Below are 24,743 nucleotides of genomic sequence, written 5' to 3'. Positions count from 1 at the left end.
GGTGCAGCCACCCTGGAGAACAGGATGGAGTTTCCTCAGAAAGGTGAAAATAGAGTTACCCTACGAATTACCCTACACAGCAATTGAACTACTGGGTATTTACCCTAAAGATACAAATGTAGGGGCACCTGGGTGGCTCAGTGGGTTAAGCCTCTGCCTTCAGCTCAGGTCATGATCTCAGGGTCCTGGGATCGAGCCCCACATCGGGCTCTCTGCTCAGCAGGGAGCCTGCTTCCTCCTCTCTCTCTCTCTCTCTCTGCCTGCTTCTCTGCCTACTTGTGATCTCTCTCTCTCTCTCTCTGTCAAATAAATAAAAATCTTAAAAAAAAAAAAAGAAGATACAAATGTAGTGATCCGGAGGGGCACCTGCTCCCCAATGTTTATAGCAGCAATGTCCACAATAGCCAAACTATGGAAAGAGCCTAGATGTCCATCAACATATGAATGGATAAAGAAAATGTGGTGTGTGTGTGTGTGTATGTACACAATGGAATACTATGCAGCCATAAAAAAACCCTAAATCTTGCCATTTGCAATGATGTAGGATAGAACTAGAGGGTATCATGCTGAGCAAAATAAGTCAGTCAGAGAAAGACAAGTATCATATCATCTCTCTGACATGAGGAATTTCAGAGGCAGGGTGGGGGAGGTTGTGGGGGAAAAGGAGAGAAAAAATACTGAGGGTTGCTGGGCAGGAGGGCAGTGCGAGGGCTGGGGTGGCTGGGATCACCCATTGGGGAGGGGAGGGTATGTGCTATGGGGAGTGCTATGAATTGTGTAAGACTGATGAATCACAGACCTGTACTCCTGAAATAAATAATACATTATATGTTAATTAAAAAGTTATTTTTTTTAAAATTGAGTGCCTTCTCTCAAGTACATACCTATACCTACACCATTTTGTTAATTTCACCGGTGGCCATTTTTATTAAAACAGGCTAAAGTGTTGTTTGTTCACTGATGGAAATACCATTGTTTTCAGTGCTTCTAAAGAGTATTGTCCCTACTAACCATGAAACAATGCCAAGAACCGAGCACTGAAGGGTAAGCTAGACACACAACCCTCAGGTAGAGACGGAAGAAAGAAACAGTCACTTCGAGGATCACAACTGTGTTTTATTATTGAAAGATTAACAAGTACCATGATTAACTCAGAGCTTTAGGTTTTGTATTAAACTTTTCTTTTAAGTTATTTGTGAGTCGCTAGAAATATCCAGGTGGGCTTTTCATGTGTCAGGTAAATATGTAGCATTCTTTTCTTGCTTTGCTATTTTTTGGTTTTTCTAAGAATGAACATGAAGTCATACTCTTCCTTCTCATTACTATTTTAGAGGAAAAAAATTTAAGTTTTAAAGTTTGTGATAATTTCTAGATTGGCTATTTTCAACCGATACAGAAATAGTTTGATTGCAGCCATCATTTAAATTCCCTGTAGTAATATCAATATTAAGAGAATCTGTTAGCTTGCAAATTAGAACAGTGTTTGTATTTCCAGTGGTGACCTTGTTATTTCTCTTCAGTAGATCTGTACAGAGTACCTGAAAACACAGCATTCCCCTTTTGTACATGGCTGAACTGGAACCCAGAGAGGACTAAATACCCAGGGTCACTCTGGAACATGGATAACATGAGACCCGCATTATCTGGAAGGAACGGAACCAGAAGTTCAAATAAGCAGGAAGGGTTTGGTGACAGGACACTAAGGTTCTAGTACAGAGCAATAAGGTACAGAAGAGGAACAAGTTGAAGCAAATAGAATTCTAGATTTTAAAGGTCAGGTGATTAACAGGGATATATTAACAACCAAAACTGAAAACCAGTCTTAGTAATAGAAGGTTTCCTGTCTTCTCAGTGTTCCAGGGTTTGCTGGCATAGGTGGCTCTAGGGCCGCAGAATTTGGCCACAGCCGAAGTCCAAAGAAGAATCCTGCCCCTCAATGAGACAAGAACAGAGAAACACAGATTGCCTCATAGTCAGTTTTATTTAAGTGGCACCCTGAAACTGTACTTCTCTTTCTATGTTCATTGCATAGTTTCTTCCATAAACTTATGATATGGGTTGCTATATTTGGAAGACCTTTCTCTTAATCTTAGCAAAACGATTTCAGGAAAAATTGGGAGAATTCAGTTCTAAGTACGATCCCACTAAACCATGAGAAGAAACAACTTTGAGAGTTTTTTTAGAATAGCTCCCTGGTACCTGAGACAGCATCAATGCAGATATTCCAGTATCTGGGTAGGAGGCCATCAAACTTGATCTGTAGAGGGCCAGAGTGTACATATTCTAGGCTCTGTACATCAAATGGCCTCTGTGGCAACCACTCCCTTCTGCCATTGTGGTGAGAACATAGCCATTGCCAAGAGCAAAAAGTGGGAGCCAGCAGATTTCAGGACAACAGGTAGCAGGACGGATGTGGCTCAAGAGCTGTAGCTTGCTGACCCCTAAATCAAAAGAAATTTGTTTACCACCAAAAATGTATTAAAAATAAGCCCCTCTCTTCCTCTGTGTCATGAAGAGTCCCTCACCCGTGTACCACAGAACACAAAGAAATAACAAGGCTTATCTGAGGTCTTCCATTCCAGAACTCCTCAACAAATATAACTGCTCTCCCCTGTAACTTGCCATTTTGGGCAAACATTCGTAGCAATCGATCAGTCTATGAAAGTGCAATTAGATTGTCAGTTTTCTTTCTGGGGAGAGGGATGCCTGTGTTCTTGTACTAAATGTGTCTGGTTACTTCTTAAAGACCATCTTCTAGCAATTTTCCTTTTCTGAGCGACTGAATCAAGGAGCCTCCTTCTGCCTTGATTTTCCATAGTCGGGTGCCCTTGCTGTATCTTTTATTCTAGTTTCTCCTGGAAACCTTCAGACCGGGACCACATTTACCCACCACTTGTTTATCTTTTGTGTGTTTGGTTTTTGTTTGGACAATAGTTGGCTCTCCATTGACTGCACTCCTCGAAAGCAGTGGCATAGAAAATCCAGAAACAATGCAGTATCCCCAAGTCACTGCTATTTTGGAATGCTTTATGTGATTTTTTTTTTTTAAGTGGAACACATTTACTTTGGTAATTGTATCCTTCCCAACCTAATATTAAAATCAGCTCTAATTTCTGGAGTAAGTGAAGTAACATAGGAGCATGTCTCTGATTAGGAAAATCATTGGATGTGGATAATACTTATACAGATAATAAAAGATTTGAGTATATGAACAACCAAGTAACAGTTGGCATGTCCATCCACAAATATGTTTGGAAGCCCCACTATTTGTCATGGATATGTCATGTGTACTGAGATATTATTAGGTTCTCTCATAGGTGTTCTCTGAACCTTTCCGATAACTGTATTGTGGGGATATTGTTATTTTTGTTTTGCAGTTTAGGCTTTGAGAGGTTAAATGACTTTGAGGGGTCTCGGAGGGATACATGATTGGGATTTGTACTTGGTCATCTGGTAGTAGACCTAACACTCTCTAAACAGCTGCCTGTTTTGGCTATATACTGAGGAACTCTATGCAACTCAGGAACATCATTGCCCTCCTTATTTCTGGACACTGAGAGGACCAAAGATATAAATACAAGACAGGGTAGCTGCCTGGAGGAAATTTGTAAAGTATTTTCCACAACAAAGCATGTAGGCATTTACTCGTCTGTGTCTTTGTTCCTACGCTTCTCTCTGCATGGCCCATCTTCCCCCTGTCCATCTGCTGTCATTCTTCTCAATATGTTTAGCAAATATATTGAGATATAATTTACATGCAACATACTACATCCATTTAAAACATACAATTGAAATAAAATAAAGTATACAATTGACGCATTTTGACAGACTTGCATCTATAACACAGCCATGACCATTGACATACAAAACATCTTCATTGCTTCCACAAGTTTCCTTGGGTCCCTTTGCGGTCTGTCTTCCTTTTACCCTGGCCCTAGCCAAGCTCTGATCTGCTTTTTATCTCTGTACATTGGTTTCCTTTTCTAGAATTTTGTAGAAATGGAATCAGTGTGGTATATACTCTTTTGTGTCAGGTTTCTTTCATTCAGTATGAAGATTCTGAGACTCACCCATACTGTTACATGTGCAAGTGATTTGTTTCTTCTTATCAGTGAGTAATACTTCATTGTGTTGTGGGTATGTAACAATTTGTTTATCCATTTAGGAGTTGATGGACATTTGGGTTGCTTCCAGTTTTTGCCTATGATAAATGAACCTTCTATGAACACTAGCTTGCACATTTTTGTGAGGACATATGTTATTATTTCTCTTCAATAAACCCTAGGAGTAGAATTGTTGGGTCACGTGGTAGATGTGTATTTAACTTTATAAGAGACTTCTATTGTCCTCAGTGGTTTGCCATTTTGTATCCCCACCAAGAACATATGTGAATTCCATTTTTATGTAGTCTTCTCAAAACTTATTATGAATGGTCTTTTAAATGTAACCATTCTAATGGGTGTGTAGTAGCATCTCGTGATTTTAATTTGCATTTCCCTAGTGACTAATAACTTTGAGCATCTTTTCATGTGCTTATTGGCCTTTTGTGTATCTCCTTTTGTGAAGTGTATAAATTTTATCTTTGTTATTAGTTATCATTATTATTGGGTTATAAGATGTCTTTATGGATGCTAGATACCATTCTGTTATAGGACCTGTTTTGCAAATATTCTCTCTCAATTCGTGGTGTGTATTTTCATTTTCTCCACTGTGTCTTTCAAGGAGCAAAGGTTTTGTATTTTGATCAAGTCCAACTTAGCAGTTGGTTCCCTTATAATTCTTTGTGTTTTTGTGCCTGATCTTTATCTTTGCCTACCCCTAAAGTTTCAAAGATTTTCTCTTATGTTTTCTTCTAGAAAATTTATAGTTTTAGCTTTCACTTTAAGGTTTGTCATTTACTTTAAGCTAACTTTTGTATAAGGTGTGAAATGAGGGTGAATGTTTATTGTTTTCTATACAGTTAGCTTGTTTTCTGTGCAGTTAGCACCATTTGTTGAAATGACTTTTCCCCCATTTAATTAATTGCCTTGGCACTTTTGTCAAAAAATTCAATTGACTGTGTCATTGGGGGTCTATTTTTAGACTCTGTTCTTTCCCATTCATCTGTATGTCAATCCTATCCTCCAATACCACACTGTCTTTATTCTTATACCTCTATAGTGAATGTTGAAATAAAGTAGTATGAAAACTCCAGTCCTGTAAAACTACTTTGAAAAGCCTAGAACCTTTGTGTTTTTGTATAAATTTTAAAATTGTCAATTTCTGCAAAAACAACCAAATCAAAAAGTGAAAGAAAGCTTGCTGAGATTTTGACTGTCAGAGTGATTTGAATATATAGCTCTATGTGGGTAGAATTGAAACCATAATGATATTGATATCTTCCTATCTATGAACCCTGGTATGTATCTGCATTTCTTTAGGTTTTTATCTTCTGCCAACAATATTTTGCCCTTTTTACTGTAAAGATCTTACACCTTGGATTAGTTTCCTAGGGATGCTGTACCAGATTTTCACAAAGAGGTTGGTTTAAAACAATAAAGATTTATTCTTGCAGTTCAGGGGACAAAAGTTCACAGTCAAGATATTGGCATGTTCTTTCTGGGCTCTTTAAAGGAGAAATATGTCATGCCTAACTTCTGGAGGCTGCTAGCAATCCTTGTTATTCCCCAGCCAACCTCTCTGCTTATCTCTTCACATGGCCCTCCCCTTCTAGGTAGCTATGTTGTCTTCTTTTCTGTCCCTTACAATGACACTGTCATTGGACTAGGGAACAGCCAAATGCAGGATGATTTCCTCTCAAGATCTTTACCTTAATTGCATCTGCATAGACCCTTTCTTCAAAAAAGGTCACATTCTGGGGTTCCAGGTAGACATACATTTTGAGAACCACAATTGAACTCACTATATGCCTATTTTTGAAAATTTATTCTCAAGTATTTTATGTTTTAGGGTGCTATTATAAATGGCTTGTAATTCTTTGTTTCCAATGATTTGCTGCTTGTATCTAAAAATATAATTGATGTGTATGTATTCTTCTATCTTATGATTTTGCTAAATGCAGTGATTAGTTCTGGTGATTGTTACATAGAGTATTTTAGGATTTTCTACATAAACAAGCACAGCAGTTATAAATAGAGGCAATTTTACTTTTTTTCTAGTTATGCCTTTTCTTTTTCTTGCTTTATTACAATTACTAGGATGTCCAGTGAAATGGTGACTAGAAGTGATAAGTGCAGGACTTTTCCCCAGCATTAGGGGGAAATAATTTTATAATTAGGCATTAAGGATGATGTTTACTGTATGTTTTCTTTACCTAATGCCTGTTACGAGATTTAGAAATTTCCTTTTTTATTCCTAATATGCTGAGAGGCTTTTTTTAAAAATAAAAAATGCATATGAATTTTTTATTAAATAATTGTTCTGCATCTATTGAAATAATGATGTGCTTTTTTCCATTTATCCTACTAATATGATGAATTACCTTGATTTTTAAATACAATCCAATCTTACATTCCTGGAATAAATCCTAATGGGTGATATATATATATCTATATATAGATATATATATAGAGAGAGAGATATATCTCAAGATGTGATTTGTTAAAATTCTGTTAAAGATTTTTGCATTTATGTTTTTGAAGGATATTGGTCTATGATTGCCTTATAATTTGTTTTCCAATTTTGATTTAAAATATATTCCCTCTTCTATTTTTCAAAAAGGTGTGTAAGATTAGTGTTCCTTCTTGCTTGGATATTTGATAGGAATCACCAGTCATACCATTTGGTCCTGGAATCTTCTCTGTGGGAAGGTTTAGATAATAGATTCAATTGCTCTGAGAGATATAAGGCCACTTAGATTTTCTGCTTCATCTGTGTCAGTTTTAGCAAGTACATTTTTCAAGGAATTTGCTCATTTTATCTGTGTTCTGACCTAGTTATTTTATATGTTAGCCTAGATACCTTCTCTTCTTTAACCTTTCCCAGATACCCCCAACAGAAGTGACTTCACATTCTTTGTGCCACTACTTTATCTGGTATCATTTGTACTCTCCACCTTCCTTTGTGGTCGTTTGCCCGTATGTCTCTTTATATTCTAAGTTAGGGGTCTTGAAGTGCAATGATTGCATCCCATGTATCTTTGAGTCTCTGACACTTTATATGGTGCTTGGCACATAATAGATACCATCCGCCCCCAATGTTTAATCAACCAATTCCATTTACCATTGTCTTATTTATAGTTACACACACGTTTCTAACTTCCACAGAAGACTATGCAAAAATGGCAAGTATTATTCAATGTTCATATTCCTTTTATGTCTTATATTTAGAATAATTTTTAAAACTATTAAATAAAATAGACCCATTGAACAGCATAGAAAAGTCAACATTCTATAAACTCAGAAAAGAGAGGTTAAATGGAAATCAGGAAAGCATGCATCAATAAAGGGAAAGAAATAAGGAACTCACATTGTTGAGTGCTTACCATATGCCAGACATTGTCTTAAACAATTTATATTCCTTGTTATCATTTAACCTTAAAGTAAGTAGGCATAGAAAATGTTACTGGGGCACCTGGGTGGTTCAGTTGTTTGAGTGTCTGACTCTTGGTTTCAGTCATGATTTCAGGGTTATGAGATTGAACCCTGCATCAGGTTCCACACTCAGCAGAGTCTGCTTGAGATTCTCTCCCGCTCCTTGGCTCCTCCCCAACCTGTATGCACCCAGGCATGTGCGCACACTCATTCCCTAAAATAAATAAATAAATAAATAAATAGAATGAAACAGGGTCTCCTACTTCTCCACCATCTTGCCCCTCCCTGAATCTTTCTAAAAGAGGAAAATTTTATTATCCTCATCTTATAAATCAGGAATCTGAGGTGAGGTTTCAAAAAATTAAGTATTTTGGCAGAGTCCACAGAATTATTTAGTGGCAGATCTGGGTTTCAGATGCAAGCCTGAATGATTCCATTATCATCTTCTTGGTTTCAATTTTACTTTTGCCCATTTGGTTTTCTACAAGACGCTTGGTGGATTTTCCCAAGTTACCTTTAAATTCTACCTTTGCCAGAGTAAAACATTCTGTGATTCCTTGGTTAAGTGTTGGGATTACTGTAAGTTTAGAAAAACTCCAAAGTATTCTTTGAACACTTATTCTGCCTTTAGCAGGAAATATCCAGAAATAGAAAAGAAGATTCCAAATAGCCTTATCTCAGAGTATGCTGTGTAACTCCCTGTTGTCTCCCTCCTACTCATCAGCCTTTGTCTACAAGCTTGCCATTATTTTGATGATAGCAGATGCAATACTTCTGGATGTGGCTGACTGGTGGGTATCATTGGTTCCTGAGTTCCTGCCTACATGGCATGAGGACAATTAAGAGTCCAAGGTTATGAAAACTCAAGAAATCTTCATAGCTTATTGTGAAAGGAGAGGATATTTCCTTACAGATGATCTTACTTTTGTATATGTTCCATATTTGTTCTGTTTAGAAAGGCCTGTGGGTTACTTTGTGTAAGGCACATTCTTTCTCCTTTTGCTTTGATAAAAGATATTTGAAACACCAGATCCAATCACATAGCACCTTTGCTACTGCTAACTTAGTTGTGTCTATTTTAAGTCTTCTCTCTCCACATGGAGTACTCTACAAGTCACCTAATCAGGGTTACCTATGATAATCAGGCTTTTCCCAATTAGAAATGTGCCTAATGCGCCATTTTCCCAATACATTTTAGCCAAAGAACTGGGAAGGGGAGGCAAGTTTTTCAGCGATTTCAGTCTATCCATTGGAACAGGAAGTTTCTGAGGTCTTCCCAATGTCAAAAACAACAACATCAAAATAACAGCATTTATTTCTTTATTTGGGTACAATACCGTGGTCAGGAACTTGGCTACTTCACCAGAGAAATTATTTGCCATACATCATTGAAGAGATGACTTAATTCACGCTCATCATTCCCCCCTAGTCTACCATGGTCATGTATCAGAAGCACCAGACAAGGCAACTGGATACATTTTCTTTCTCTTGAAATTGTAGTCTCTGTTGGAACAACTCTCTTAGGCAACCACAGCTCTAGGTTTTTTCTAAGAAATGAAGCTAGTACTCCCAGGGCTGTTCACATTAGGAATCAAAATCTAAAGAAGTACTCCTGCCTTTTCGATGTCAGAGATCACCATAGAGATGTTTCTCAATTTGAGGCAGAAGATACAGCTTTTCTGTGGTCTGAGAATCAAACTTGTTGAAAGGACATTGTCATAACTTAATATTAATCAGTAATGTGTATTCACAAAAACCTGTATCAAATGATATTCCACATGGAGGCAGGAGAGAAGGGGTTGGAATGAACACATGAACCCTTGGAAGCTGTTTTTCAGCTGGGAATTTTCGAGTAGCCACTGGAAATCAAGGGTAGTACCAAGGATAGTTGGAGTTGAGAAGAACAGAAGGCCAGGATATATCTTTTCTCTTCCACCTCACATTGTGCTTAGACAGTGCCCAGTCTGTATAAGAGCTACCCTATAAAAAGTTGCTCAGTGAATAAATGAATGAATGAACGTTTGATTCCAAATATTTCCTTACTCGGTAGCTTCAAATTGTGGTGAATTCGTTGCGTTCTGTGTGGGTATTGTAGGAAGCCAGGAAAGCCCTTTCTATTAGATCTTGGAAACTCAGACTGTGCCTTGTACTGCCTGGCTAGGACAAGCTTCTGGAGGTTCCATTTATCCAGAGGCAGAATGGACCCTCTTCCTTGCTACTGGAAAATTGTTGCCAGTTTCAACAAAGAGACTAAACTACCTAAGGAAACAATGTTTCCTCTTACAAGGTACAATCTTGGCTCCTCCGCCATGGGTTGGGGGGGGGGGGGTGGTGGCTGTTCTTGGAAATGTACTCCAGAGACTTTCTTATTTAACCAGGATTCAAACTGCATTGCTACATAATTCCTCCTGCTGAGGCCCTATGAAAGGAATGAGTTGGGACAGATACAGCAAGATAGTAGGATAAATTTCGCCCATTCTTCTGGCTATACTACACAGGAGTGAACTTGATTTCAACAAGATGACCCAATTCTTAGCATGCTTTTCTACCCACTTTCACCCATAACGCTTCCAAGTCACTGTCTGATTCAAGATGTGCAGAGAAACAAAATGGAAAAAAAGACAAATTGGCCAGTAAAAAGTAAGATGACATTTAAAATAGTTTGCAAGTTAATGGGGGGAAAGGGGTATTTTGTTTAAAAAACAAAAATAAAAACAAAAAAAAACCCCCGTGATTAAACCTTGGGGTGGCATAGCACATCACTATCCTTTTGTGGTTTTGAGTGTATTTTATTCATGCACTGGAAGTAGATATTCGTCATACTGTTAATAATTGTTCTACTAAATTGTACTCAACAGTGTGCATCTCTGTAACCTTGTTTACTATTTTCTTCCTGTACTTTTTTCTTAAGCTCATTTCTGAGGGGTGGTTGGTTCACATAAGCTTTCAATTTTTAAATAACACACACAATCCGTTTTTTTTCACTAGGCATCTTTGCTCAAAGTGGGGAAGAATCAGATTGTGATTGTGGTGTAAATCAGTCAGTCCTTTTCTTCCCTTTACAAGAAAAGCTGTGGGTAATAGAAAAGAGAACTGGAGGAAATAAAAATTCTACGGAGGCTTTTATGAATTCAGTCATTAGAGTCAGAAGAGCTAGCTAGCTCCATGGAGTGAGGGAAAGAGAAGAAAATGCAATTTTTTTTTTCTTTTAAAGAGCTGTTACTTTAAGCCTCTCTAGTATCCCCCTTCTCTTCCATCCAGTATCCTGGTCCCACCCAGGCCTACTGAGAATCCAGGGCTGGGGCACTTCAGAAGCTGGAAGGGGAGTGAGAGAGAGGCTGTGGGTTAGCCTTGCCTGGTCATCAGGAGAGGTCCAGGCAGAAAGGCTGCCTAGAGAGCCTCACTCTGACCTCTCTGAAACCACATCAGAGAACCTCCAAAATGGTATCAGTCATCCTGAAACTTGATCGGTAAAGAATTTTCAGCTTAATCTTAAGAAAAAATAAAATACTTAATCTTATTGGGATCTTTTGAGGCAGGAAAATCTGATGAGAAGTAAACATTCCCTATATTCCTATGCCTTGGGTATGCTCCTGGAAACACTGGAGGGATTGTTTGCCAAAAAGTCTTGGCAGTGTTCAAGGATGGCTGGCCAAGTCATAAGAGAAGGAAGAGAAGAGGTTTATGTGGTACTGAGTCCAGCATTGTGTGTAAAACACAGGTTTCAATGTAAAGAAATCTGTTGCACAAAACCCTTGGAAAACATAGCATCATCTCTTTTCTGTACTACCCCCCCAACAAGTACCCTGTTCCTCCAAAAAAATTTTTTTAGAAAATAAGGAAAAAATAGGCGGGAATCAACATGACCTTAAGGAAGCGAATCCCTTTGTTTTAATTTTCTTTTCCTTTTGCTTTTACATTTAAGAGTTAAGACGACGTTTCAGCAGAGAATTGCGGAGAAGGGTAAAGGGAAATCAATAAAGTTATTCTGTGACTTTTCCCAGGAGGGAGCTGGGTTAATCGAGAACGGCCTGCTTGGCTATATATCAAGTCCGAAGAGAGAGCAGGAGTTGATTTTGAAACAGATTTCCCAGCTAAACTGAAGGAGATATATGTAAATATACATGTATGAACATACATTCATGTGTAATTTTTACATGAGTGGTGTGTGTCTGCATGTGTCCTATTATATACATTCTAATGTATATGAACAGGATATATGACGTGCACACACATTTAAAAAGTAGATGAGAAAATTCCTTTAGGTCATTAATGATATTGGACAAAAATTCCTCCAACAGTAGTTTCTAGATATTGATCTAGGATCCTTTTACACTTTATAAGTTTCTCTAATAAGTCCTTTGGCTCCCATAGAAGGAATTTGATGTAATAAAGCCTAAAGTGACAGATGAAGGGATGGAAATCAGATTTCCTGACCCAAGGCCAGTGGAAGTGTCTTTGAGGATGAGGAAGCTTCTGAAGAGTCTCTCTGGGTAATTCATGTGGTTACTTTCTCTAGTGACTACAGAAATTTCTAGCGGGTCTATAGAGCTTCTGGAAGCCAAGTTGGCCAGGGCACTACTTGATTCCATTGGGTCATAGTACCACATTCTCCTGTCCACTGGAAGCAGCAGTGGTTTCTTCTGGACAGACTTGGACAACACAGTTGGGTTGGAAGCAGGATACCTGAGTGTCAGTCCTGATGTCATCTTCCCATTGTGATCTTGAGTGAGTTAGCTATCCTTTCTGGATATCAGTTTCCTTTTTTATAAAATAGGATGAATAATTCTTGCTCCTTCCAAACAACTTCCTTATTGCCCAAGAATCTTGTCCGCAATTCTTTGTGCCACTCAATGCTCAGATTTTGGAGACCACTAAAGGGTTATCTCCTTTCCATGACCAATCTACTGGGATTAATCCCACCATTCTGAAGCCCTTCACATTTTTCTTCTCTCATTTTGGATGTTCAGATTCTGAATTGTTTTTAACATCAGCGAAGATGCTCTATTTTCTTTCTTTCTTTTTTAAAGATACTATTTGTTTATTTTGGGGAGGAAGAGAGAGATCATGAGCAGGAGGAGAGGGAGAGTGAGACTATCTCAAGCAGACTCCCCACTGAGCCCGGAGCCCAGTGTTGGGCTTAATCTCATCACCCAGAAACCATGACAACAGCCAAAATCAAGAGTCGGTTGCTTAACCAACTAAGCCACACAAGCACTCCTCTATTTTCTAAATCTAAATGCCATATGTATTGTAACTGTTAAGAAAATACTTTTGTAAGAGAATGGAATCTAGACAGACAGAGAGGGACTGTGTGGAGTTCTGGAATTTCCCTGGAGGAAATTTCATAGTGTATCTAGTCTAACCCTCTGTTTTACATCTGAGGAAGCTAATGATCTGAGAAGTAAAATGTATTGTCCAAGGTTACTGTGACAGAATTAAGTGGAGAACCCATGTCTCTTTAACTTTAAGTTCTGTATTCTTTCCATTGGTTCATGTGTCTTGAGACCACTATAATTAGAAATCGTACCTGAGGGGTGCCAGAAAGAAGGAAAGAAAAGGAAAGGAAAGAAAGTAAGTAAGTAAGAAAGAAAGAACTTGAAGGTAAGTAAGCAGACCAGATAAAGATATCTCAACCTTTGGTTTTCTCCAGGGTCAGATTCTAACTCTTTGTGCGTAACCTGACCAACGTGGCTTTAGCATCCTCATGAAAGATGAAGGCTTCCTGGTTGCCAGAGCCTCTTCTTTTTGTCCCTTCCTGTCCCTTAAGCCCCAGCCCAGAATCTGGATCTAATTGAATTCCTATTTTTTTTAAAAGATTTTATTAATTTATTTGACAGAGAAAGAGATAGCAAGTAGGCAGAGAGGCAGGCAGAGAGAGAGATGGGGAAGCAGGCTCCCCGCCGAGCAGAGAGCCCAATGTGGGGCTTGATTCCAGGACCCTGAAATCATGACCTGAGCCGAAGGCAGAGAGGTTTAACCCACTGAGCCACTCAGGTGCCCCGAATTCCTATTTTTTCATGTCTATTTTGGACATGGTTGCATTTGCCCCATATTTCATAGCTCTTAAATTCTATCTTTGAGTTGACTTTACCCATTTCTTATTCAACATTTACTGGGAGTTTACCTTGTGCCAGTCATGTGCAGTTGGCTGGAGATACAGAGCCATATCTCACAGTGTTACATGTCCTGTGTGAGATATGTTCCCATCAGATATGCTGGGGGTGCTGGGGAGGGAGATTCTGGGATCATCCAAGGAATCCAAGAAGCCAATTATCCAGTGATAATTGCCTTTACTCTCTCATCCCCTTCCTTATGAGGGCAGGCAAGTTAATTTTAGATGATGATCTTTTCCAGGGATTTTTCTGCCTTGTTTTCAACAAAAGAGAAGCCATGTGTAGGATTTTTCCTTTACCTCCATGTCCCCCCCAGGGTTAGATAGTCTCACCATGAGTTCTCTGAACAAAGCGGGTTTCCCAGTACTTCAGTCAATTCTTAGGGGGTTGCAGAAAGCAGGTCCTGGGGGCCCAGAGATATGTGCAAATGCAGACTAGTTGTGGGGAAGATATTGTCCTCCCATCATTTCCTCCACAACTTTAATTTTTCAATCAATTTTCTTTGTCTTCTTTGGTTTTAAAGACATCGACAAGTTGACACCTAGATGTTCCCTAGAAACACCCAAAGCTCTGTTCACATTTTATAACAGGACACTAGCCAGATTTTGTTTGTTTTGTTTCGTTTTCAAAGTTCTTCTCCTCCTTCCTTACCTTAGAATTTTCCTCACTTTTCCATCAAATTTAAGACATGGATTAAAGACATGAGACATAAGACAGATTAAACTCATGGCAGAGGAGGAAGATCATCAGTTAAAGATTGCTTGCCTCTGTATGATCACCTATTGGTCTGTTACATAGCACTGTGACCTAGATTAGTATTAAGTTCCCAGAAGAGTACAGGTGCCACAACAATGTATAAAGCACCTATTATGTGGCAGGCTTGATGGCAGCCAGAGTAAGATCACAATCAGTGCCTCTCTGTGTAGTGCACGGGAAGTATCTGCAGAGCTGAGAGACCCGTGGGCCCATAAATTCAACAATTTTCCAGACTTGGGCCAGGTAGTCAGAATATCACAGTGAATCTTGGAAGACTTAAGTATGCCAGAAAATTCACTTAACCTCCCCTCATTTGGGAGTGCGGGGTGGTTGCCAACAACAGTTGGTTTGCTCTGTACCTGCCTGGGTTGGAGCCTACAGTCCAACATTTCAGAAGGGCAAAGCAGGAGACCCCAGAAGGCTGGCCTGGCTCCCTCTGACATAGTTCCCTGTGGTCTTCGTGTCATTGCTATTTGCTGCATGGAGAGACTCTTTGATGCGTGTTGAACGTGCCACACTTAAACTCTCTGAGGTAGCAGTTTCTACCTTTAAAATATGCCTTGATGTCTCCCCAGAGTGCTCCCTGCTCATCCCTATTCATCTGTCTCTGTTTGAATCTTAGCAGGAATTCTGATGCTACCAAGGCCCCTTGGTCCCTGAAATGTATCTCAAACTATGTTTTGGTGTTCTTTTAATTTTATTAATTCTGCACACTCAGTGCTTTTGAAAATCATCTATTTCACAAAAGCTCAAGTAAATTTAATCGTATCTTTTTGAACCCCTTCCTTACTGTGCTGCCATTAGTTAATAATGGGGGAGACCAAAAGGCACGGGGTCTGATTATTATTAACGATACCTCAGAGTCGCACATACTCACTCCCAGTGAACTCTCGGCAGTTCATACACATTAGCTCATTTTTCCTCACAACAGCTGGGCTGGGAGACCTAGATTCTATTCTTGGTGCTCTAACAACCTTCTTGGGAAAGGTATTTAGCCACTAATTGCCTCAGTTCCCAACTATGAAAAGGGAATAATGATATGAGGATATTTGCTTTTCCTTCTCCTTCTCCTAAACCTTTAGAACCTAAAGAGAAAAAAACAAAAAACAAAAAACAAAACAAAAACCCTGAAGAGACAAAGTCTAAAAGAGAAGGAGGAGTGTGTCTTGACTTTATGTCCATAATGAAAAGGTGAGATACAGTCCTAGGAGCATGACTAGAATCCTTGAAATCTGAATTGTGATTCACTCTCTGCTTACGGATGGACCATCGCCTTTGATACCTCTCTCCTTTATATTGGAAAACACTGAGAGATCCACAGCTGGTGAATATTATACAAGGGGCCCAATCATCTACAGAGCATGAACGGAGTCCGCAAAGATGTCTCTAGGAAGCATGGCATCGATAAGACTGGATTTCAGATGAGAACACTCTTGGCTTCCAAAGCCTTCCTCTTCCCCCGCCTCTCTCCTTTCCCTCACAACCTCCAGGCTTTGTAGCGATTTCAGAAATATATACCGGTAACTCCAGCCCAAGTCACTGGCCTATATCTTTGGTCTCATATCATCTCTAGACTCTTGGCCTGGCAATCTCAGTCTTCAAAAGTTCCAGGGGCCGAAATATGCCTCTTTGTTTGCCAGCCTAAATCTAATGACTGAAAGGCAGAGAACCTAGACCAAAATAGAACTTGGCTCTTAGAAGACACGTGTCAGCCAAGAATAATGCTTTTTATAATGGCAGGCTCAGTTCTGTTAGTGCACAGGTAACAGGGATCTCACCCTTTAGAAGGGGCTTGATTTTCTCTATTTTTCTCTCTCAGTTTACCCATTGTTACGTAGGAGCAAGAGCTTCTCTCTTTTACCTGTAGAGGCTCAAAAGGCTACTGAAATGTACTACTTGCCAATTGGTAAAGTCATATGGAATGAAACATAGATTACCTTCCCAAGAGCTTCCCAAACAACATGGCCCCATCACATAAACTCCAGACCTTGCATAGAGTTAATCTGGATGCCAAGAAGAGTCCTCTGAAGCTCCCCCAATGAGGCAATGGAATTATTTTATATATTCATATCAAAAATATTATTTTAAATATATATGCTAAAGACTTCTCTCACCATTGATTTTCCCTAATATTCTAAAAGGCTAAGGAAAAAAAAATTTTTTTTAACTAGGCATAAATTCAAGTATTTAGCCTGATATTACTTAAACTGACACTTGGAACTCTAAGGGATTTGGGGTCTAAAATCTGCCAAATGACTTCTTTTGAGACCACTTGAGCTAGACTGCTGGTACCAAACACTGCTCCCTACTGGTTCAAAGTCTCGTTGCTTCAGGGAAATGACTTTGCTGATACATGCATAAGGCAGCTTCCTCCTCCTCCTTGTCCTGGGAATATTTTTGCCAATTAATGAGGGACTCTTGCTAATGGAGTTGAGATACAGTTCACATCTAAAGTATGTTTAGAGTTTAAGGGCACGTCCAGCTCTCCCTTGAGGGTTGCCATCAGCCCCCTAAGGGGATGCATCTTTTTTTTTTTTTTTAAGATTTTTATTTATTTATTGAGAGAGAGTCAGTGAGAGAGAGCATGAGCGAGGCGAAGGTCAGAGGGAGAAGCAGACTCCCCGTGGAGCTGGGAGCCCGATGCGGGACTCCATCCCGGGACTCCGGGATCATGACCTGAGCCGAAGGCAGTCGTCCAACCAACTGAGCCACCCAGGCATCCCAAGGGGATGCATCTTTAGAAACTTAAGAGGAGTTGAAATTCTAAAAGTGCATTATTGCTTGTGGAAGGACAGACTGAACACTGTCACGTTCCCCCTGCCCTCCCCTAGCCAGAGATGGGAGTTGCCCAGATGAAGACGAGGACGGAAGCTAGCCTGCAGAGCATATCACTTATACATACTTAAATATTCTTCCCTTAGGCAAAGTAAGCATGTGTCTAACCTTTTTTTCACAATACATATTATGAAACTCTGGAGCCTTGAGGTCCTATGGTCACGAACCATTTCGAGCTTCTCAGCCTCATTTTCTGAAATGAGGGCATCTGAGCTGGGTTGCTTATCTCAGATCTGGACTTACCCACACACTTTAAAGTGCAAGAGATCTCCCTCCCTGCATGTAGCCCAGAATAGTCCTCACAGCCACGTCATCTTGGACACTTTATCACTTGATATTACCTCCTAATCCACAGATCAGGGAGATTTTAGACAGAATTCGTCTGGCTTCAAACAGAAACAGATGACTGCAGAACATTTAGAATGAGTTTAACAGACCAATTTGCCATTTTTCAGAAACACAAATAAACATGGCTCTACGTGGGACCTCAGCCAGAGTAGAGTCTTTGCAAATAAGACTGTAATTTGCCCTTTATTAAATGTTACTTTTTAAAAAAATAAATAAATAGATTTTATTTATTTATTTGACAGAGAGAGAGAGAGAGAGAGAGATCACAAGCAGGCAGAGAGGCAGGCAGAGAGAGAGGGGAGAAGCAGGCTCCCCGCTGAGCAGAGAGCCTGATATAGGGCTTGATCCCAGGACCCTGAAATCATGACCTGAGCCGAAGGCAGAGGCTTAACACACTGAGCCACCCAGATGCCCCAAATATTACTTTTTAAAGTAACAAGAAAAAAGATTTTATTTATTCATTTGAGAGACAGAGAGATAGTGAAAGACAGCATGGGTGGGGGTTGGGGAGAGGGAAAAGCAGGCTCCCCACTGAGCAGAGAGCCACATGTAGGACTCGGTACCAGGATCCCGGGATCATGACTGAGCCACCCACATGCCTTAAATGTTACTCTTATGTGGCATTAGACTAAGCATCATTCCAAAGGTTATTTAGACATGAACTTGGCTCTCTCAAAACGTTACGACCAAAGCCACATCAGCATACAAGTTTATTAAAAATCTTTTGCTGCCCGCAGATACTGTGCTATATACCAGAAACAAAAGTGACCACGTGACAACCCCTGTCTCTATTCACCTTGTATTATGGGGATAGAGACCGCATAGTCTATGGATAGTGCCAACACCAGGGCCCCCTTCCTCTCCTCCAGCTAAGGGAGTAACACTACCTAGCACAGGGCCTGACATACAGTCAAGTACTAAATAAATAATTATTGGCCAAAATGAGCTCAATGAAAAGAATGAATAAATGTTACGGTAGATTAAGTACAGAGTGCTGTGGAAAATACATCAAAAGAGAAACTAGACTAGTTCGAGGGGATGAACTGTAGAAATTGTTAGTTACACTGAGACAAGAGTCAAAGAGTCAAATGTTGCAGAGGAAAGTCCAGGCTGGTGGTGTTAGACCTGGTTCAAGTCCTAGCAGTGCCATCAAGAGTTGGGCCATTCTAGCTATGTCATATCTTACTTCCTCCCTCTGTAAAACACTGGTGATGGCTTTGGGAGACTAAATTAGATATTATTTATCTATAAACCTCTGTCGCAAAGAAGAACATCAATAATGGCTATTGGAGGAGTAACAGAGAACAGAACTGCAGTGCTCAAGTAATGAGTCCCTAAGTCGTGAGGTTAAGAGCACAAACGTTTGAGGGATGGATGGCAATGATGAACTTCAAGTTCGTGGTGGCGGCTAGGAGAGGTGTCACAGAACTTCTCAGCTTCTAAGCCTAGATAAGGCGGGGGAAGGGCAGGTAGGTGACTTACGGGATTTGTCTTCCTCTTCCAATCCATCCCCGAAGGCTTTCATATTCACATTTTAACTGTAGACCTATGTGGGCCTTGCCTGTCGCTGTTCACGGTGGGGCATATACCATTTCAGATAATTAATAATCTGAGGATATTGTGATGTATGGAAACTCGATGCAGATTATATATGTGTTTGTGTTTATATACATATGCATAGAAATACATAATAAAAATGTAACCTTTTCCCCCATAAGTTCTTATAAAAATTAGCTTCTGTTGCTTATATCTTAAATGTCCACAAATGTTCCTGACCCCTTCCTTCGGTTCTTCCTTCCCCGCATGTCCATTAGGAACTTTCCCACTACGTTCGTGTAGTTAGATCAGTACACACACACACACACACACACACACACACGTGCATGCATCCACACACCTGTTCTCTACTAGCTTCAGCTTTTTTTTTAGGTGAGCTTTGGGATATGCCCTGAGTTGAACTGGATTGTCAGCTCTGTTAATAGGGGAGGATCAAGGAGGAGACGACGTGAGCCACTGACTTTTGGGTTTTCAGTCCCTGACACGAGCTGCGACTCCAAGGACATGGCAAAACCAAAAAATGTCAAACCAGAAAGTGCGGGAGACCAAAGAAAGGGGATGGCGGGGGCCAAAGATGAAGGAAGGCACCGGGCGTAAAAACATTTTAGACATAAAAATTGGGGGAGGGGAGAACTAGAGGTGGTTCCGATGATGGTGGGGGAGGGAAAGCCATTGGTGGGGCCTTTGAAATTGTGCCAGGAACCAAGAGCCAGGGGCAGTGGCAGAGGGGAAGGCCAGGTAGGACAATTAAAACGGAAATCTGGCTCCTTCCAGCGCAGCATGAAACAGGGCTACAGAATTTGCTGCAGTGGGAGGTGGGGCCAGTCTGGCACAGTCTGTGCGTTTGAAAGGAGCAGGGCGGGTTGGGGAATGCCAGTCAGCCTTTGTAGTTCTGAGCTCAGAGAGGGGGTGACAAACACTGGGCTTCAGGTCAGAAGCCTGGCCTGGGTGGCTTTTGGAGAAAATTTCCCTCTGCTCCCAGACTCTTAAAATCCTCTCATCACACCACTGGCCTCCAGTCACAGCATAAACACGTGTCCTGGAGATGGCCCTCCAGCAGAGGTTTCGGCCGTGGTACCTGTTGGCTGACTGATGGGATCCTTCTCCTGTCCTCCTCCCTAGACATCCTGACGGGGGCTGAATACAGTTTTTTTGCATATTTCCCTTTACCCTTCCCACATGCTTCCCATCTCCCAGACTCCTAGGGTTAATCCCCAGGACAACCTTGCTTTGAAAGAAAAAATGTGGTGAGCCTCCTAGAAGATTTGGATCTCAGAAGCCTCTGTCTGTCCTGCTTCAGCCAGACACCAGACAGCGGGCTCAAGGAGATGGACACTGACAGAGAAAGAAGCAGTAAGTTTTTGTTGTTTGTTTCTGAGGCATAGTTGCTCTCCAGAATTAAGGCCCCTGAAGGCATGAGGCTTTCTTTTCTTTATTTTTTCCGCCTTTCCTCTTCGTTTCTTTTTCTTTTCTTTCTTTCTCAGCAGAAGTAAATACTATCCCGTTCCCATCCTGGGGCTGATTCAGAAAAGCAATTGAATTAGAAAGCGTTTCTTCATTGATGTTCGTATCTGGGGTTAAAAATATCTGAAGTTGATTTGTGCGTGCCTATTCTCAACACTGTAATATTTTAAAATGTATCTGCATTTGTTAAAGTAATTTGTACTGATTGTTCTTCTCCAGAATAAATACTATCTATCTGGCTGATTGATTGTAATTATGATGAATTTGTCCCGGCACTTGCATGGATGTCTTCTTTGAGGATTTTTGTGCATCTTTGCTGCTCATCAAAGGGAAGGCTAGAAGGACTTTGGAAGGAGGGTGTGGTCGGGCTGATTCAGCTTCCTTCCCGGCCCATCCCTGACTCCTTCCCTCTGCTCCTCCCTCTCCCCATCTCCTACCCTGGCTCCTCAGATCCCTCCTGAGCCAGCTGTCAGTGAAACGGCATTTACCTTTCATTTCGTATCACCTGTGTTAGACTCAGGCAGGTAGGACACCACTCCCCACAATCAAATTCATTACATTTGTAATCTCAGCATTTTTTCAGACCAAGGCGGAGGAGACCAGACTGTTACTTCCACTCCTTAAGCTTCTCTTCTCCTGGGATTATTAGCCAAGATAGTAATAACAATAGTAATACTGTATTTAGAAACTCTCAGGCACACTTGATCTCTGAGAGTCGTACAGATGTTAACTAATTAATCCGTGCAAGAGAGGTAAATATTATTAACCATGATGGAATATACCTATGTATATGCTAAGGACAGCAAAATAGTTCACTTATTTATCACGGTTCACTTGCTATAGTCACTGGTATTTTTAAAACACCCATCATAGATACAATAATTAGAGATGTGCTTTTGTTAACAAAACCACTACCCACTTCTAGCGTACCCTTGGGTACTAAGTAATTACCCACTTTGTGTGGTTATCTAGCTCACTAATTACCCACAGAAATTGGGGTCAGGTGTTAACTGCTTGAAATAAGTATCCTCCAAAGACATCGCTGAGTTGTATAGAGAAAATGATGTGTTCAGAGCAAAACTTTCATAACTCATATATTTGTATATCTTCGTAAGCGGAGCGAATACCGACCGGGGCAGATCGGCTCAGCACGTGAAAATCATGCTGAACTGTTGTGGCGATGGCAGGGAGGTTTTGGAGAGTCTGGGGACATTTCATCCTCTGTTGACCTTTCCTTTCTGAAGATGAGTGGAAGGACAGGGGTCCCATAATCTGCCCTTCATATGCACGCACACTAAGACAATTGGTGAGTCTGGTTAGGAGTGATTCATTTTGGCGGTACAGGGAGGCACCCAGTGAGTCAAAGATTTTTTTTTTTTTTTTGACAGCTCCACCCATTATGAGTATACTAGCATGTTTCTTTTTTTCTCATCAGTCTAGTGCAAACACACTATTAGCCAAACCTGAAAAAGATTTTAACCCAGTCCCCAAGCCTGCCAACCATCTCTTTCTCCTTCCCAATAATGACAAAAAGAAAGAAAGAAAGAAAGAAAGAAAGAGAGAAAAGGAAAGTATTAAAGGGAATCCAGCACTATGATTTTAAGTCTCTTTTTGCCTGGATATCTTCTCCCTCCCCCTCCCTCCCCCTCCCTCCCCTTCCCTCCTCTTCCCTCCCCTCCCGGTCCCTTCCTCTCCTCTCTTCTCCTTTCCCTTCTTCCTCTCTCTGTGTCTCCTCATTTGTGTTTTTCCTTCTCCTTTTCCTTGGCCTCCAGCTGTGCTTCTGCAGGTCTCCCGGTGAGAGACAAAGCATAGTGTCTGAACTGAGCACAAAGAAGCTACCTTTAAAAAACATCGACTTGGGGGAAACCTGCCTCCTCAGATACCTCCCTCCCTTTCTTGCTATTTACAGAACTCAGCCTTACACTTCACACAGGCCCATTGTCTGCGTGATTCTAGCCAGGAAAATCAGGTGAAGATGGCCATATACCCACTGTGTGTATAGATAGGTAGAGACCCCAATTATCAGGAGCTACCTGTTTTCCGGGATCATCGTGTAGCCGAGCTTTGAAAACGCACGCCCACAGACATGATGGGAGAGGCTCCCCTGTTCAAGTCAGGATGTCTTTCATTTTTATCTTGTGCCACTTTTTTTTGTCATCGGAATGATTACTTATCATTATCAAGGGGCTTTAGGCTGATCAATGGAGTGTGTATGTATCTGATGGACATTTGAGGAGAAACCCTTCAGAAAGAAGGAAAATGTCTGCAGTGGAAGTCGAGGGTTAGTATGAGCTACAGTGACTGATGAGTTCATTTCAAAATCCACGGGCACGTAAGTGGTAAATTAGTACATACAGCAAACAGAGTCAGCAAGCAAAGCCTCCCGTTGAAAGGAAAGAGACTTTGAGCATTGTAGTCATCTCACGCCTGAAGAGAGTGCCTATTTTAAATATAGATTCGAATCCCTGCCCTTTTATCCCTCTACATGCCGATTTCAAAGAAGTATTTGGGCACTGTTGACTTTCCATCCGTGAAGAAAACCCACCAAGATGCAGGAAACGTACACATGCACTCCAACATGCTTAGGTGTTTTAGATGCTCGTGGGATGCGGAACAATTAGGCAGAGAACTGCACTGTGGTCTCTCTTCGTCACTCCTCCCCCCACACACACACTTTTTTTCCCCTCCCTTCTAGAAAGCGTGATACCTGATCTCTGGGTCTAGCAGGCTGAGGATTTTTCTGTATTTGTATAATACAATGTCTGGCCTTCCCCCTGACCTGCTGGTGTATTTTTGGTCTCATTAGTAGTCAGAAAGATGCTTTCGTGTATCCGGGGCTGCGAGTCAGGGTGAGACATACAACGGAGAGAGGGAGTGAGCGCGAGAGGATATTAGAAGGGAGGCTTGTCTCCAAGATATGGAAGGAAGTGGGAAATGACAGGACGGCAAGCTTTGTATGGAGGGGCCTGGCAGGGCGGGGGAGCGGCGGGGAGAGCCAAGTGGATTCTCAGAAAAGGAGGGAAGCCGTGGAAGAGCGAAAGGTGATTAGAGGGGGATATTGATTCCTTATTCTGCCAGAGATTGCAGCAAGCATGCGAGGAATCTGCACCATGGTTGGCAAAAGGAGACCCTGTAACCAGACACTCAGGCTTTCCAGGAGCCCAGGGAGAGAGCGGAGAAGAAAGGGGGCAGTGTGGTCTAGGAAAATTCAACTTGTCGCTGATTTGTGCCTGATGCTTGCTGTCCGTCAGCAGCCTCCCTTACAATCTTTTTTTCTCTCTCTCTCCCTTTTTTTCTTGCCTTCTCCTTCTTCACTGAAGCCTAGGGGAGCCAGCAAAGATTAAATGTGCTTTCTCAAAGGCAGCCACTTCATGCTGCTATGTCGAAAGGGCCATTATTATTATTATTTTTAATAGTAAAAGAAAACGGGAGAGAGAGGCTGAGACAGAGAGAAGCAAGGTAGGCTGATGACGGACTAGCTTTTCTGGGAGGAAAAGGAAAGTGAGGGAGAAAGGAGAAATCCTGAACTGAACCGGACGATCGTGCCTGAGAAGAACCTCCAGAGGTGAGAAAAAAAAAGTTGTCTTGAAGATGGGGGGGTGGGGATGCTGAATAGACCCTGTGCAGAGGTAAAGGAGGCATAATTTAGCTGTCTTGCCCGTTAGGATTCTGTTTTGCAAGAGGGGGGAGACGGGGAAGAGCCTGGAGCTTTAATGGTTTTTAGTTGCATATGGAAATATATACGAAATATTTAGCATTTTTACCAAGTGCTGGAGGCCCTTGCAATGCCTCCCTCCCAGGGGCTGCTTTGTCATTCTCTTTGACTAGCCAGCCATCTACCTTGCTTAGGCCAGAATAAAAGAAGGAAAAAAGAGGGAAGGAAAGAAGGAAAGAAGGGAGGAGAGAGAGAAAGAGAGGGAAAGAAAGAAAGGGAGAGAGAAAGGAAGAGAAAGAGAAAAGAGGGAAGAAAAAATTTAAAAGAGTCACCTACCCACCCAGTTCCCCTCCCTTCCCTTTGGATTTTGGAGGCGACACAGGGAGCCCCTGGCACAGAAAAGCTCCGCTTCCAGTCAGAACGGGGGAAAAGCCACTCTCAGGTACAGAGCCGGTAGGTTCTGCGAAGATGGAGGGGAAT

General features: G+C 41.2%; 1 protein-coding gene across 1 annotated transcript in view; it reads left to right on the top strand.

Annotated features, from left to right (window-relative positions):
- Positions 1-24,743, top strand: part of BLID (BH3-like motif containing, cell death inducer) — a 75,332-nt gene that overhangs the window by 38,407 nt on the left and 12,182 nt on the right. Inside the window, 3 exon segments of the mRNA XM_059170920.1 lie at positions 9,628-9,752; positions 9,755-9,868; positions 9,870-24,173. Coding sequence (XP_059026903.1) covers positions 9,628-9,752; positions 9,755-9,868; positions 9,870-9,947 — 317 coding nt within the window. The 3' untranslated portion in view covers positions 9,948-24,173.

This window comes from Mustela lutreola, chromosome 1 (assembly GCF_030435805.1).
Source record: "Mustela lutreola isolate mMusLut2 chromosome 1, mMusLut2.pri, whole genome shotgun sequence".
Taxonomy (NCBI): domain Eukaryota; kingdom Metazoa; phylum Chordata; class Mammalia; order Carnivora; family Mustelidae; genus Mustela; species Mustela lutreola.
This window is presented reverse-complemented; position numbering and strand designations above follow the sequence as displayed.